The 17,583-nt window shown below is 39.9% G+C and overlaps 1 protein-coding gene across 5 annotated transcripts in view; it reads left to right on the top strand.

Annotated features, from left to right (window-relative positions):
- The window catches only part of SCP2 (sterol carrier protein 2), a 123,606-nt gene extending 112,509 nt beyond the window's left edge, over positions 1-11,097 (top strand). For all 5 annotated transcript variants that reach the window (XM_074006396.1, XM_065522368.1, XM_074006394.1 and 2 more), the window contains 2 exons: positions 7,361-7,440; positions 10,079-11,097. In XM_074006396.1, coding sequence (XP_073862497.1) covers positions 7,361-7,440; positions 10,079-10,174 — 176 coding nt within the window. In that variant the 3' untranslated portion in view covers positions 10,175-11,097. The remainder of the gene's footprint in view (positions 1-7,360; positions 7,441-10,078) is intronic.
- The last annotated feature ends 6,486 nt before the right edge of the window (positions 11,098-17,583 follow it).

Genomic DNA, 17,583 nt, shown 5'->3' with positions numbered 1-17,583 from the left:
CCCTCCCTAACCACCCTTTTTAAAATCTTACCCCCACAGTGAAACCCCATCTCTACTAAAAATACAAAAAAATTAGCTGGGTGTAGTGGCGAGTGCCTGTAGTTCCAGCTACTCAGGAGGCTGAGGCAGGAGAATGGCGTGAACCTGGGAGGCGGAGCTTGCAGTGAGCCAAGATCACGCAACTGCACTCCAGCCTGGGCAACAGAGCAAGACTACATCTAAAAAAAAAAAAAAAATATATATATATATATATATACCCCCATTACCATTCCCTATTGCCCTTTTCTGCCTTATTTTTCTCCATAGCACTTATTACTATCTGATATACCATGTAATATTTTACTTACTTTCTTTTTGTCCATCTCTCTCACTTGAATTGTAAGTTCCTTGAAGACAGAGCTTTTTGTCTGAGGTATACTCTGCATTCCCAGTGCTTAGAATGTACCTGACACATGGTAGGCCTTCAAAAATGAATAATTTAAAAATGGACAACAGAATGAATGAATGGTTCCGAGTAAGCATTCAGTAAGTGGTAGCTGTACTGTACTGTTATGCTTTTCTTGTTGGAGAGAGCCTAGGGTAATTTAGAAACACTATGGATTGGGACCAGCTTTTTGGAGGGCTTAAAATGCCATGATAGGGGCTGGGCAAGGTGGCTCACACCTGTAATCCCAGCACTTTGGGAGGCCGAGGTGGGCGGATCACAAGGTCAGGAGTTCGAGACCAGCCTGGCCAACATGGTGAAACCCCATCTGTACTAAAAATACAAAAAATTAGCTGGGCGTAGTGGTGCATGCCAGTAATCCCAGCTACTTGGGAGGCTGAGGCAAGAGAATTGCTTGAACCCAGGAGGCGGAAGTTGCAGTGAGCCGAGATGGCACCACTGCACTCCAGCCTGGGCAACAGAGCAAGACTCTGTCTTGAGAAAAAAAAAAAAATGCCATGATAGGAACTTTGAAAGTCATTTGGTATATAACCAGTATACCAAAGCTTTTTAATATGCATTAGAGCTTCCTAAATAGAAAAGTGAAGTCAGAGCTGTGTTTTAGAGGATGAAACTGGTACATTAGACCTGATGAATTGAAAGGGGTGAGATCAGAAGCAGAGAGAGCCATCAGGAGGATAGATGTTGCCACTGTCTAAGTGAGCGGAGAGGATGGCCGGCCTTTGTGCAGGCAGTGGGAAAAGTGAATGTTGGGAGAGTAGATGCCAGAGATACTAGAGGTGAAGGTAATGGGACCTGGGAATTGTATGGAAGAAGCATGTCTGTCAAAAATGGTGAAATTTTATTACTGACACATTTTTGAGGGAGGTCCTTTTGGAAAGGACGACATCAGGAGCACAGGTGGAAGCAAGGTTACCTCTAGTGAAAAGGGATGGATGGAAACTTCTTTCTCTGAAAGGGCAGGTAAATATTCAGTGGCATTTTGAGAGGAGAGGAGGTCGGCAAGCTCCTGGAATAGAGTATAGAGCTTGGAGTGTGGAGAAAAAGTGAAGAGTACTGTTAATGTGCATGGTTGAATAAGGGATTGATGAGAGATGAATGAAAGAAAAATTGAGCAGTAGTTAGGGCATCTGTCTAGTGTGGGCAGCATGACTTTGTTGTGGAAGGTTCCTGAATTATACAGAGTCCCTTTTTTTCCTTCCAAAATGAATGGACAAAAAAAAATGATCATAACTGCATTCTATGAGCCGCCACTCTAAGGTGGTGTACAAAGAAAAGCTAAAGGCTTTATCTGGATTCCAGCTTTTAGAAATAGAAAGAACTTCAGGAATTATATTCGTGATCTTTTTTTTTTAATGACTGAAGGTTAATGTTACTTTTGTATTTAGATATGCCCATACTGATATTAAGGTTGTTTTTAAAAAATTTCTCCTTCTCCTCCTATTTTGTTGTTGTTGATTGATAGGGTTGGTTTGTTATCAAAGATCATATGCTGATGGAAAGCTGTTGAATGATTTTGGAAAAGCTGTGTTCCCTCCAGATAGGTTCTTGCCATGTTCTTCCCACATTAGGTGCTGTACCCCAGACCCCAAGGGATCTTACCCTGGGGCAGGATAATTTCTGCTGAAACTGACACTTGTTGGCAGCCAAGAGTGGTGCTGAAATACAGACTTACCAAGAAAAGCCATCACTGGAAATTGCCAGCTCCTTTTACATCAACCAACAAATGGCTATTTGTTAGAGATTAGCTACATTAAAGCATTAATAACCTGTCCTAGTTTGAACCGGCATCTTAAGGAGAATTGCTAGTTCATTTGGCATATACATAATGTTAGGGGGTTTGTTTATTTTTAACAAAGTAAGATTTACTTAAATGTATTTTGTAAGAGCTTGGTAATGATTATTGAGATGAATATATTATGGATTTTTAGATTTTGTGCATTTTCCATCATCTGTTTTTGCTGCCTGGGTACCTTTTAGTATCTCCTCCACGAGTTCTGCCTTTGCCTCATCTCCTTTGAAACGACTCATATAGCATATATCCAGGAAGCCAGCTTTGATTAATCTAACATAAGATATTATTCCTTCATTCTTTTATTCTGCCCCTTCAGCACCTTGAGTTCTCAACTTTCTCCCTTTATGGGCAGCATGATACAGAAAGCTTCAGGGTCTCCTAACCCCAAGGTACACTAGAAAGAGCATAGCCTTTTAGAAACACCCAAAACTGGGTTCAGATCTAGGCTCTGTCACTTAGAGGGTATATACCTTCCCTGAGTCTAGTGGTCTTATCTAGAATATGATGAGAATAGTTTGTATCCGTAGAACTGTTGTGGGGATTAAATGAGATAAGGAAGATAGAGCACCTAGTAAGTGCTCAGTAAATCATTGTTTCCTCCCCAACCACATGTTAAACATTAATTGTGCTTAGACATATAGGTTTGTCTAAGGCTCCCAAAAGGACTTTGAAAACTTGGAAACCATCTGGGATTCATCAAATGCTGATAAATCAGTGAAGGCACAGTTAAAACTGAGCTGTTGAATGTTTACATACTTCCTACAACAAAAGGAAGCAATAGAGCATAGGAATAGGGAGTATGAGCTTTGGCAACAGGAATCTGCATTCAGATGTAGCTCAGCTACTTACTAGCTATGTGGTCTTGGGCAAGTTATTTGGTCCCTCTGACCCTTATAGGATTGTTATAAAGATCAGATGAGACCAGGTATGTTGAAGTGTTCAGCATCGTGAGAGCTCAATAAATGCTGATATTACAGCAGTAGCAGTAGCAGATTTTACTTCCTGAAGCCCCCTTTCAATGACCAAGAGTCCTTTCTTGGACTGTTAGGACCAGGTCCAACGATCTCAGTTTGTTTTTTACCTCGTGCTCTTTGATGTTATATATCTGCAAGAGAACTGGATTTTCTAGGCTGTAAATTTGTTTATTTTTTAAGGATTTAGACCTTTTTTCCAGTTTTAAGAGAAAATTTTGTTAGCAGCTAAGTTAGGATAACCATTGAATCTCAGTCTTTTTAGGGGCAATTCCTGAGTTGTAAGACATATAATAAAAACTTTTTTTCTATCTTGTTTCAGTTATTTAATAACAGAGGCATACTATGGTTTAACAGTTTATTCTATTTCTTTTTTTTTTTTGAGATGGAGTCTCACTCTTGTTACCCAGGTTGGAGTGCAATGCTGTGATCTCAGCTCACTGCAACCTCCGCTCCTGGGTTCAAGAGATTCTCCTGCCTCAGCCTCCCAAGTAGCTGGGATTACAGGCACCCGCCACCATGCTCGGCTAATTTGTGTATTTTTAGTAGAGGTAGAGTTTCACCATGTTGGCCAGGCTAGTCTTGAACTCCTGACCTCAGATGATCTGCCCACCTCAGCCTCTCAAAATGCTGGGATTACAGGTGTGAGCCACTGTGCCCGGCTTCTATTCCATCTCTTTTATTAAGGTACAGGTTATCTGATTAGCTATTATGCCATAATTTGATCATCTTTTGAAATTCACATAATCTATTAATTTATTCAACAAATGTTTATTGATTTCCTATGTGTCAAGTACTCTTCAAGGGCCTGTGGATATAGCAGTGATCAACACTGACAAGGGCTCTGCCCCTTGAAGTTTTCATTCTGTTGGACAAATACAGACAGAAAACATATACACATATAAGTAGACTAGTTTCAGATCAGTGCCCTGTGAATAAAATGTGACTTCATTTCAGGGAGAGGCCAGGTTTAATTTGAGCTAATTCTTAATGAGAGGAGGAGCCTACTGTTAGAATCCTATTGTTATATTAATTGATTGCCTAAAACGTTGACTGCTGAAAATGTTGATTTCTTGGTGAATTTTTCCTTTTGCACTTGAAACCTCTCATTTGGACAAGGTAGACACGGCTGATTTAACAATGAGGTATTAGTCTTTGTTGTCCAGTCTTTTTTCCACTATTTCACTTTGATAATAAAATTAATATTTTAAAAGCTTTGTATTATTAAAATTGCATACACTTGATGTAAAAAAAATTAGAAAAGATAGACAAATAAAATGAAGAACTACCCTGCCAAAATTCCACTGTCCAGGTTAGGAGTTGGCAAATTATGCCCTGCAGACCTAGCCTACCACCTGTTTTTACGTTTTGTGTTTTGTAAAATTTTTATTGAAGTCTAGCCTGTAGTAAGGGCATAATTCCAGAGTGTACCACATGATGAATGTTGACAAATGAATACACCTCCAAGATTAAGACACAGAATGTTGCCAGCACTCCAGAAGCCTCCCTCCTGCCCGCCTGCTCTCACTATTCACTCCCAAAACGAACCATTATTTCGAATCCTATCACCATAGCTTGATTTTATTTATAGACCAATAACATTTACTCTTTTTTAGGTCTGGCTTTTTTTATTCAACAGCATAAGATTCATTCATATGGTTGCATGTGGCAATAGTTTGTGTTTACTATGCAAATACCCCAGAATTCATTCCTAGTGCATTTGATGTATCTTTGCATTGTTTCAAGTTGGGGGCCTGATGAATAATGTTGTTATGAATATTCTTATAGATGTCTTCTAGTGGACATTTCCGTTGTACTTATTTCCACTGGACATGTACCCAGGGCTAGGTGATAAAGTACAGGATAGCCAAACAGGATTTTCGTGTGGATGTACTATTTTACGTTTCCTACCACCTTATATGAGAGTTTTAGTTCCTCTGCATTTTTGACGGTACTTGATACTTGCCAGGTTTTTTAAAAATCAGGCTAATTGATGTATAATTAACAGTAAACAATAAAATCAACCCTTTTCAGATGTATAATTCTGTGAATTTAGACAAATGCATACAGTTGTGTAACTATCACCAGAAATCAAGATATAGACAGACTGTTTCCATTACCCCCAAAAGTGTCCTCATGTCCCTCTATAGTCAGCCCCCTCAGGCCCTTTCAGCCACTAGTTTGATTTCTCTCCCTGTAGTTTTGCTTTCCCTAGGAAGTCATACCCATGAAATCATATAGTATGTAGCTTTTTGAGCCTCCTTCTTTCACTGAAATTTATTCATGTTGTTGCATGGATCATCAAGTGTTTTGTTCTTTTTTGCTGCTGAATGGTTACCCGTTCACCAGTTGATGCACATTTGGGTTTTTTCCAGCTTTTGGCAGTTATGAATAAAGCCACTATAAGCATTCACATGCAGGTTTTTGTGTGGACATAAGTTTTCATTTTTCTTTGGTGACTACCTAGGAATAGGATTGCTAGTTCATGTAGTATGTGTATGTTTAGCTTTATGTGAAACTTCCAGACTGTTTTCCGAAAATGGCTGTATCATTTTACAGTCTTTCTGATATTATGTTGACCTTTCATTTGTTTCACTTCCTCACTAATGCTGGGTATTGCCTTTTTTTTTTCTTTTCTAAATTTCAGCCATTTGTTCTAGTAGGTATGTGGCACCCATCATGATTTTAATGTGAATTTTCTGATGGTTAAGGAAGTGAAGCACTGTTTCATGTGTTTCTTGGCCATTTGGAGATCTTTTATATAATGCCTATATGTGTCATTTGCCCATTTTTATTTTGGATCGTCTAACCTTTTCTAGTTGAGCAGTAGGAGAGTAGGAGTTTTTTGTTTTTTTTTTCCCCATAATCCACTGTACCTTCGACAGGAGTTCTTCATATAGTCTGGATACAAGTTCTTTGTCAGAGATATATGAGTTGCAAGTATCTTCTCCTTCCTCTGACTGCCACCTGTTTAAAATAATTTTATTGGAACACAGCCAACATTTGTTTATATATTATCTATGGCTGCTTTTGCACTAAAGGGCAGAATTGAGTAGTTGTGATAGAGACCTGCTGACCTGCAAAGCCTAAAATATTTAGTGTCTGATCCATTACAGAAAGTTTGTTAACCCTCGATCTAGATAACCGTATTCATTTTCTATTACGGTATAACAGATTGCCACAAACTTAGTAGCTTAAAATAATGCACACATTTATTAGCCCACAGTTACCTTGGATAAGTAGGCTGAGGACAGCTTGGCTGGGTCCTCTGCATAGAGTCACACAAGGCTACAGTCAAGGTGTTGGCCAAGGCTGGGCTCTCATCTGGAGGCTTCACTGGGGAAGGATCCATGTCCAAGTTCATTCAGGTTGTTGGCAGAATTCATTTCCCTGTGGCCTTGGGAATGATAGCTTTCCTCTTTTACTGGCTATAGGCCAGAGCTGGTCCTCAGCTCCTAATGGCCAGTTCCCTGCCACATAGCCCTCTCCATAGGAAGTCCATAACATAGCAGTGAAGTCATTCAGAGTCAGCAGGAGAGCAAGAACAAATCTGCTAGCAAGGTGGAATCATTTAATGTAACAAAATCACAAGAGTGACATCTCATTATCTTTGCCATATTCTGTTAACTAGAAGCAAGTCACAGGTTCTGCTCACACTGGAAGGAAGGGGATGTACATCAGGAGGGTCACCTTAGAGTCTGTCACAGTTACTATTAGTAATATATTGGTGTCTTCAGTTTACAGATGTTTTTCTATATTTATATAGTTGAATTCTGTTTTTAAGCAAAAATGGCATCATACAGTTTATTTTGTAACTGGCATATATAATAATATCACGAATAATGTAACATGAACATTTTTTTATGTCAGTAAATCCAGATCCATGTCATTTCTTATTGTGGTTTATATCATACCTGACTATTTGAATATACCATAATTTATTTAATCAATTCCATCTTGTTAAATATCAGGATTGCTCGTGGTTTGTGTCACATTTTACCAGCCTGCCATAGAAGTATATGTGAGTGCCCATTTCCCCATACTGCCTCAGTGCTGGTTGTAATTCTGTTGCAGTCAGTGGCTTTTGACAAAAATGTATATGTGAAACTGAACACCTCCTTTTCTCCTTCTCCTGTGTATCTGTTTTAGATAAGAAGGCTGACTGCACAATCACAATGGCTGACTCAGACTTCCTGGCTTTAATGACTGGTAAAATGAATCCTCAGTCGGTAAGTATGATGGAGCTTATATCCTGCTAGTAGGTAGGTTTTCAGCCCTTTCTACTCCATCTCCTGACTCAGACTCTAAAGTGCAAAGTGGTCAGACACACAAAACTCTGCAGCATTCCCCAAACAAGTGACAGATGTCTGTGGAGCAAGCTATGTGCCAGACACTGTCTTGTGTGCTGGAAGTGCCCAGAAGAATAAGAAATAGTTCCCACGCTCAGGGCATCCACAGATCTGGAAAAGAGTCAGTGCAGCCAGAGATCCAAGGTGCCACACCTGACTTGTGGTCAGGGGAGGATGAAGGCAGGAGCAGCCATATCTCTCTGGGCCATCAGGGAGAGCCCCACAGAGGAAGCAGCTCTTAAGTTTAGTGCCCAGGTGGAAAGTAGGAGTGTTCCAGCAGGAGGGAGTGGTGGCATGAACAAAGGCATGACCTTTTACATTCTATTTATTTGCCCATGTTCTTCTTTTTGCCTGACCTGTTCTTACCTGACAAATGATTTGTCTTTCAAAGTTAGCTCAGATGTTATCTCCAAGGACCTCTTTCCAAGTTGCTGCGGAGCTGTAACCAGTCCCTCTCCTGAGCCACGTACTGGACTGCCAGCTTAGTGCCTGTTGTGTTGTGTTAGTCATAATATGCCTCTCTCTCTTCCCTGTTAGACTGTGAGTGTCTCAAAGCATCAAAGCACATCTTATTTGTCTTTATGTTTCCAGAATTTAGCACAGTCTCTGACATTTTTAGGTATTCTGTAAACACCTGTTGGACTAAATTGCATTTTTCTAGAATGTGTTTATGCCTTGTATAGATTTTCCTAGTCCCCAGATTGTCAAGGGTCCTCTTAGATTCTTCAGCTGCAGTGTTGAATGGACTTGATACAGTGAGCTTTCTGTCAACTTGATATACTGAGCTTTCCATTAAAAAAGAAACTAAGATGTTTCTTTCCAATGTAACTTAATTTTTTTGTTGTCTCAGTCTGGTTTGTTTTAGGTCTTATTCCTGTGGTTCTCTGGTAATTTGCAAGATTGGATAAAACAACTAAATCTCACTCCCACTTGCTTTTTTAAAATGCTTTTTCTAAGTAACCAAGCACATTTTAGTTGATGCCATGGCAAGTGAGATTTGTATCTGTGATGTTTCCGCTGAATACACACCATTGGCACTGACATTTCCACTGAGCTCGCTCCAGAAATCTAGACAGAACAGAGGCCACCAGTATAGGAGCTGGCTGTCATCCTGCTTCCCACCCACTGCACATGCCATGCACAGCTCTGGCAGGCTGTTCAGACTTCACACATCAGCTGCCTTCATTCTCTCAATTTATCTTTGTACTGCCCATTTTGGGGGCAAGGTGTCAGCTTATTTTCCTTCAGCACCTGTTAACACCCAAAGGAATTAAAGATAAAAATAGCAGACCTTTCTATTAATGTGCTAATGGACTTCCCTTATGCTCAGAGGATTTCCAGAGGATTTGACTGGAAATCGTTAAATGCAGTGGAAATTCTAATTTCAGTGTTTGACTCCAGCAGCAAGCATACATGAAGAACACCTAGGGGCCAGACTGAAATCATCTTTATGTATGGACTCTCTAAAGGGTGAAGATTCATGTTTTCTCCATTGTTAGTAAATAAAAAGTGATTTTCTTTGTTAACTTACAAAGGGGAAAGGTGGTGAGTTTCTCCTGTACTACTGGTCTGTATTTTTTAATGATGTTTGTTCAATATATTGTATTCTGAGTCACCTGACCTTTAAGCCATCAGACAGAAGGCTTTGTGCCATATTTAGTTTGTCCAGACAGAGGAGGGGGAAAAAAAAAGAATTAGTCACCCCTACCAGGAGGTACAGAAAAAACAGAGCTCCTTACATTCCCATGGATGATATAGAAGAGCTCCTGGCTTCTTAATGTACTGTTAAAAACCTAAGACTACCAGAAACGTTTTTTAAAATCTAGCCCTTCCTTGTTTTAAACATTCAGTTAAAATACTGAGATCATGGCAGGGAAATTATGCTGTGTTCCCAATTTTGCTATTTCTCTTAAGTTTTCCTGGGATTTTGTTACATGGTAAATTTAGCAAACATCATGTGATCTAATCCCAGGCAGTTGTTAAATGGAACAAATTGTGGCTCTGCACTTCAGATTGGTTTGATTCTTCTTATTGAGCCAAAGAGTAACACAAGCACCCCATTCTCAGCAGGCTCTGTGTCCTCTGTAGGGATAAGTCCTTTATCATTGGTGGCATTTCATCCACATGCACGTTAGATTGAACCCCAAGAGTTTCTGTGTTTTTTGTGTATGCTTTTTCTCTCAGCAGCCTGCTAAAAATTTCAGTTAGTATTTGCCACCTACGGGAATGTTTTAAAACAGAATCAGTCTAGTAACCCATTTTGAGGAGGACAGGTAAAAACAGGCTCAATTTCTATGAGAAATTTGGGAAGGCTGCTCCTTTCTGCTGCTCTGCGAAAAGTGTGGCCTTTTCAAATTCTTTTGAAGAATCTGGTTCCAAATCTATTGTAGAAAGCCAAGTTTCATATTTTAGAGAAAGTCATGTGACCTGGATAAATAAATGATCTCAGGGCTAGATAGTATAGAAACATCAGCAATCTTAAAAACACCGAGTAATGAGTTTTCTTTCTTCTTTACAGGCCTTCTTTCAAGGGAAATTGAAAATCACTGGCAACATGGGTCTGGCTATGAAGTTACAGAATCTTCAGCTTCAGCCAGGCAACGCTAAGCTCTAAAGAACTCCCTTTGGCTACTTTGAAAATCAAGATGAGATATATAGATATATATCCATACATTTCATTGTCAGAATTTAGACTGAAACTACACATTGGCAAATAGTGTGGGATAGATTTGTTTTTAAATGGGTGTGACCAATCCTGTTTTTCCTGTGCTCTGGGTGAATAGAGCCTGATGGTAGACTACTGCTTTGCGGAATTGCATACAACTGTGCATTACAAAGTTAATATGGTAATTATGGTCTGGGGTAAAATTGAGTTTCAGAATAAAATTAGGAACAGTAAAATCCAAAGAACTATGTAAACAAAAAAGCTTTTGTTTTGCTTACAAAGTATATTTAAGGATTATTCTGCTGAAGATTCAATTTAAGAGTTTTCCTTGGGAGAACTAAGTAAGAAACACAATGCCAACAGCTGGCCAGTAATTAGTGTTGTGCACTTAATGTCCTTAATCAATTTCTCAATAGTTCTTGAAATTAGTGAGATTAAGAAAAAAGTCTAAACATTTTGCATGTCATGCTATCAGAAACAGTATTTTCTTCCCAAATCAAAAAAAAGAAATATGATCAGAGCTTGCACACAGGCTTGTTTTTAAAACAAAAATATTTTTAAAACGGGTTTCCTTCTTGAAAAATCAGTGTATTAGTCATAAAACACTATCATTAAGAATAATTGAACAATAAAGTTTGCTTTGAGATGCACAGTTTTCAAATTATAATCTCACTTCAAATATATAAAGTCCTCGGTCCTTTGTTACAATTTCCTTTTTCATGTAAGTTTAATTATCTGCATTTATCTTTTTTCCTAGTTTTTCTAATACTAATGTTATTTCTTACAATTCAGTGAGATATGGGATAAAATAATGCTTTGAGAAGAATGTTTAATAGAAAATTAAAATAGCTTTTTCTGGCCTCTCTTATTTATATTATGTGTGTTCTTGCTCAGGGTTCTCTAGATAATGCAGAATAAAGAGAAACACTGGGGGATTTATAAACTGAATGTTACCTGGACATAATCACTAGTTTTTGACTGGGGAGGCAGTGTGGTATAATAGAGCACTTGACTAGGAGCCAAGAGACTTGCTTCTCTTAGGCAAATAACTGCCTGCCTGGACCCGTTTGCTAAACTGTTAGGAGATTTAAGTAGATGATCCAAAGGTACCTTCTGCTCCGAATCCCTGTGAGTTTCCTCAGAGCCCAGTAGAATGGTTTGGGAATTATCCAGGCCCCGCCTTGCTGTTGTTGTCATTACTTCACCCAAAGGTGGGCAGAGGTAGAAAACAAGCTGGTTTCATTTGTTTAGGTGATTGGAGCCCTTGCTAATATAGTCAGGACTATGGATCAGGTCTCCTAAGACCATTTAGCTTTGCATGTTCTGTGACCAGCAGAACAGCATTTGGTGGTAGGGCAAGAGGATACGTTAAGCCAATAGAAGTTGATCCCAAGTTCCATAAAATGAATTCAGAACACAGACCTACTTCCTAATCATAGTAGCTTCTTACTCTGAGAAGAAAAAGACTTCAAGAAAAGAGTTTCAACAAAATGTCTGATTTCTCTGTAGTTTGGATTCGCTGCTTCATTCTGTCCTCACTTATCCCACATAACAAGAGATACCTGAAATAGGCTTTAGGATAAACCTCAAAAACAAAAAGGAAAAACAAAAACTGGTTCTCAGGGTAGGAATATGTTCATATAGGATGTAATTTGTGTGCATGATAGAAAAGTACTTAGTGATAAAATAGTTTGATTTTTTTTTCCCCTTCTGGTATTATGGTTTGGGGGAAGGAGATTAAGTTTTAATTTGAGTTAAAACTGCCGTTACTAGTTGTGCTGCTTGAAGAGATCAAGTCTCAGTTGCCTGATTGATAAAGTGGAGATACTAATATTGGCCTCCTAGGATTATGAGACGCTAGAGAGATAACACGTAAAGTACCTACAGCAGTTGCTAGTTGAGGGTAGTCATTCAGTACATGTGAGTTCCTTTGCTCTTCTCACCATTAGCAGCACCACTTGCTCCTGGGATATGTGATTCCTGGGATATGTGATAATGATGTTTGTAGTGTTATGTCCCACTTCTGGAGTCTTTCATTTGTTCATTTAACAGGTATTTATTGAGTGCCTACCATATATAGAAGGTACAATCTCACCGGAGATACTAGTCAGCTCTTTTTCTCAAGGTGCTTACATGGGGAAGACAGTCAAAGAGACAATTATTATTGACTATGAAGTGCCCAGCAGGAAATGGTTAGGGTGCTGTGATAAGCAGTCATAGTGAGGGACCTTGATAAAGTAGTTAAAAGAGATGTCTTCGAGGAAGTAATTTTTAAGCTGAGATCTGAAGGTTAAGAAGGAGCAAACCATGCAAAGAACATTGCATGAAAGGGTAGAAACAGGCTTGACTTGTTCCAAAAACTGCGAGGGGGCCAGTCTGAGTGGAATAGTGAGCAGGAAGGACAGGCCGGAGATCAGATTGGATAGATACACAGAAGCTAGTTTCATTGGGATTTGTTCATTATGGTAAGGCTTTTTTTGTATTTCATTCTTAGTGAAGTCAGGAGCTGTTGACAATATAGCTTTACAGGTGTTTATTTCTTAGGCTACATATTCGTCTTGCCATCATATCCTAGGTCTGGAACCCAGACTAATGGAGTAGCCACTACCTGGAATATCATGACCATCATGGCAGATGAAGAGAAAAAGGTGAAGTGCATGTTGGCTCTTAAAGCTTCTGCCTGAAGTGATACATACCACTTCTGCTCCCATCTCCTTGACCAAAGAAAGTCACATGCCCCACCTAACTTCAGAAACTTAACATGTACCAGAAGGAGAAATTAGAGTTGGAATATAGGTGAAGAGAAATGATGACCACCAGAGGACTGCAAACGGGAATGAAATAATTTAACAGTGTAGCTGGTGTGTGGAGAATGTACTGGTGGCAGAGGGCTGGAGAATGGATGTTGGGGTACAAGAAGATGGCGTCCTGGACTAGGGTATCAGCAGTAGAGATAGATGTGCAAAAACAGGCAGAAGTAGAGCTGACAGAACTTGGTAACTGAATGTCGGGGGCCAGGGGAAGGGGGCGGTGACAAGAATGACTTCTAGTGACGGGCCAGCCGAATGGTGGATCGTGACTGGACTGGCAGTGAGACAAGCAGGTTTCAGGGGGAGTAGTTGAAATAAGCTCTGCTTTTGAAATTTTAACTTGGAGATGCCTGGGAGATTTGCAAATAGAGATATTGAGGAGACAGTTGGATTTGACAAGCTTAGAGGTGAGGTCAGCTTGGAGATACACACTTGGAAGTCATGAATATATGGGTTGAATTTAAAGCTACAGGAATGGATATTACCTGGGTTGGGGAAAAGGAAGGTTGGGGTAATCCTTGAGGAACTTCAGCTTTTTGAGGTCTAGTAGAGGAGGGCAAGGGGCCAGAGAGGTAGAGGGAGAACTCCAAGAAGAGAGTATGGCCAAAATGGGAATGGCCAACTATGTCACTTGACCCCAATAGAGAGGTCAGGTAGGATGATCTCTGAAAAGTGTCTACTTGGTTAAATTTGGTGACATGAAAGTCACTGGTGACCACTGCAAAATCAGTTTCAAAACAAAAAAACCAGTAGAGCAGTAGGGATAAAACTATATTGGAATTGGTTTCATAAAGTTCTACGAAAAATAGGAACAGAAGAGTTCCATTTGGTAGTGATATGCTCAGTTTCCAAGTGACAAATATAGAGCAAGCACATTAGCTAACTCAGGTCTAAGCTGCGTCATCTTGCACACGCTGTTCCCTGCGCCCACCCTCACCATTCTGTCCCTCCCCACTCTTGCCCCCCACCACACAGTTCACTTGGCAAATTCTCTTCATCCTTCAAGACTTACTTAGGTACCTTTGCTTTCAGGAAGCTGTCCCCATTTGTTACCCTGTAGAGCAAATCATTCCTTCCTGGTCATTTGTTTCTGTCTCCCAGCCAGTAGAGAGGTTCTTAAAGGAAAGGACTGCCTCTCATGCATCCATTTTGAGATCTCCAGCATAGTCTTGGCTGACTGTTGTTAAATGAATGAAGGAGATAGGCGAATAACAATTTTATATTCACAGAGGGACCTTTTCTGAGGATGAGAGCCTAGTCACAGAATTGCATTCTCCATTACAAAGACTTTTTGTAGCCCTGATGATGAAAGAGAACATTAGGCCGGGTGCGGTGGCTCAAGCCTGTAATCCCAGCACTTTGGGAGGCCGAGACGGGTGGATCACGAGTTCAGGAGATCGAGACCATCCTGGCTAACACGGTGAAACCCCGTCTCTACTAAAATACAAAAAAAATTAGCCGGGCGAGGTGGTGGGCGCCTGTACTCCCAGCTACTCGGGAGGCTGAGGCAGGAGAATGGCGTGAACCCGGGAGGCGGGGCTTGCAGTGAGCTGAGATCCGGCCACTGCACTCCAGCCTGGGCAACAGAGCTAGACTCCGTCTCAAAAAAAAAAAAAAAAAAAGAAAGAGAACATTAAACATTTTTCCCTTAGCCTAACTTTTCCTAATTTTTCTTTGAAAATATTTGCATCTTCCCATAACAATCTTTCAATTTCAGACTGAAACAATTGGAAGTAGTAAGAAAAATCTGTTTATTAATGGTCTTACTATGTTTTTAAAAACTAAGTGGCAGCTGGGCGCTGTGGCTCACGCCTGTAATCCCAGCACTTTGGGAGCCCGAGGTGGGCGGATCATATGAGGACAGGAATTCAAGACCAGCATAGCCAACATGGTGAAACCCCGTCTTAATTAAAAATTTAAAAATTAGCCGGGTGTGGTGGCACACACCTGTAATCCCAGCTACTCGGGAGGCTGAGGCATGAGAATCTCTTGAGCCGGGAGATTGCTGCCACTGCACTCCAGCCTGGGCAACAAGAGTGAGACCCTGTCTTAAATAAATAAATAAAAAGTTGCCTGGTGGGTTCTTTCTGCATTAAAATTGTTAGTCTTGTTGCTGTGCTTTTTCAGATGAATTCACACTCTCAGATTTCTACAATTTTTGTTGGATGTGTAAAGGAAAAATAATGGAAAGCATTACTAGCATGTTAAGTCCATGTAGAGGTGGGAGTATGACAAAGGAGTCACTGAGGAATTTCAGGTCAAAAAGTCCTGTCTCTGCCTCCTGGAAGCTAAGTTAGGGTAAGGCATTTAAGCCTCACCAGCATTTAGTTTTCGTTTCTTCCTCTGCAAAGGAGGGACACTGTTGAATTTTTTTTTTTTTTTTTTTTTTTTTACAGTCACTCTCATTAGACTGTATACATCTTGAATGCAGTAATTCTGTTACTCATCTCTGTGTCTCTAGTATTAATGCAGTGTCCACCAGAGTAGCATCAATAACTGTTTCTCGGACAAATAAGGGTTAGAAAATGATCATTAATGTTAATTTTAAATTATAAAATACTTTGTGAAAGGTTCAATCACATATAAATATAAGTTCCCTCTGTTTTCCCCATATATGTCATCTTAGGAAAAAAATATGAAATTAAATCCTACAATTAACAGCTTTATCTTCTGAAACTTTAGCAGTCTCAGGAAATGGTACATTTGGCCAGGCTTACTGGCTCACGCCTGTAATCCCAGCACTCTGGGAGGCCGAGGCAGGTAGATAGTGAGGTCAGGACATCGAGACCATCCAGGCTAACATTATGAAACCCTGTCTCTACTAAAAATACAAAACATTCGCCAGGTATGGTGGCACGTGCCTGTAGTCCCAGCTACTCAGGAGGCTGAGGCAGGAGAATCGCTTGTACCCAGAAGGTGGAGGTTGCAGTGAGCCGAGATCGCGCCACTGCACTCCAACTTGGGCGACAAAGCGAGACTCTGTCTCAAAAAAAAGAAAAGAAAAGAAAGAAAGAAAATAGTACATTTAGAACAGCCTGGTATAATGAGAAAACTTTGGGGCCCATCAGATGTGGGTTTTGGTTCTACCTGTGGCACTTACACAACTTTGGGACCACCTTGAGCTAATAATAAGGAAAGACTCTGAGACTGTTTCTTCGTCTGTGAAAAGGGACTCATAATGTCTGCCTTCCTGGTTGTTAGGAAGATGAGCAATTGTAGCTGTAATATGTCAAGCACATAGTAGGTTCTGACTAGATGCTGCAAAATGTTATTTAAGGAATTTTTGTAACATGAAATTTATTCATTGGAACATTTTGTGATAATCTTTTTTTTTTTTTTTTTGGAGATGGAGTCTCACTCTGTCACCAGGCTGGAGTGCAGTGGCGTGATCACTGCTCACTGCAACCTCCACCTCCCTGGTTCAAGCAATTCCCCTGCCTCAGCCTCCCAAGTAGCTGGGACTACAGGCATGCAACACCACACTCAGCTAATTTTTTGTATTTTTTTTTTAGTAGAGATGGGGTTTCAGCATGTTGGCCAGGATGGTCTCGATCTCCTGATCTTGTGATCTTCCCGCCTTCTGCCTCCCCAAAGTGCTGGGATTACAGGCGTGAGCCACCATGCCCGGCCAGTGATAATCTTTTGAGTTCACATAATCAGCTGGCTTCAGAATGAGGACAATTTGCTTTTATTAACTGTTTACATCCTTATGTTTTCCTCAAGAAACATTAAAATTTAATGGTCTCTATACTTAAGTGAATGGATATAGAATTATTTAGTTTGACTTTCAGAAGGTTTGCATTTTAGCCAAAGATTAAATTCTAGCTGCCCATGCCATGATTACTTTTTGAACAGAAAGAAGTCACTTGATGTTATTGACTAGCAAAAAAAATGGTAATCAGCCAGATTGTACCTCTGGGCAAATTACCCTGTGGGAGTAAGCTTGTTTAGAGACCACACTGATATGAATTAGGAATGTTGGGTATGGTACTAAACAGCTAATGAGGGGCCTGAAATATTTACGAGCTATTAGGAACCACAGCCACGTCTGGCCAAATTTTAGAGTTTTTCTAATAGAGAGTTACAAAATCTTCTGGAACAGTCTCATATTATATCTATCTGGAGACTGCTGCAAACAAACAGCTCTTTAGTTCTTGGTAAGAACAAAGAATATTGGACCAGATTTCTGGCCCTTAAGAAATGTGGAGTCTGATTCCATTTGGCTGGAAGTTTAATTTGGTATGGAATTTTAGCCAGACTTCTAGGGGAAATAATTTTTTAAAAATGTAACCAAAATTTATTGCAAAAAGTCATGTGCATTTGGTCTATTCTATTCGTGCTCATTTAAATATTTTGTAAATATTCACAGTACTGTTACCAGCAGCATGTAGTAAGTGCTTGACCTTTTTGTTTCTGAATTTATGGCCATAAACTTTTATGTAGAATTGGGGGAAATTGATTGTAGTCTGCTGTTTATTTAAATTTCAAGTAGTTGTCTAACCAACTACCAGTGATGTTTTTTCTCTCTCTGGAAGTTGTGTGATTCAC

Source organism: Macaca fascicularis, chromosome 1 (assembly GCF_037993035.2).
Source record: "Macaca fascicularis isolate 582-1 chromosome 1, T2T-MFA8v1.1".
In the NCBI taxonomy this organism is placed as follows: Eukaryota; Metazoa; Chordata; class Mammalia; order Primates; family Cercopithecidae; genus Macaca; species Macaca fascicularis.
Note: the sequence above shows the minus strand (reverse complement) of the source record. Positions and strands in the feature narration are given on the sequence as shown.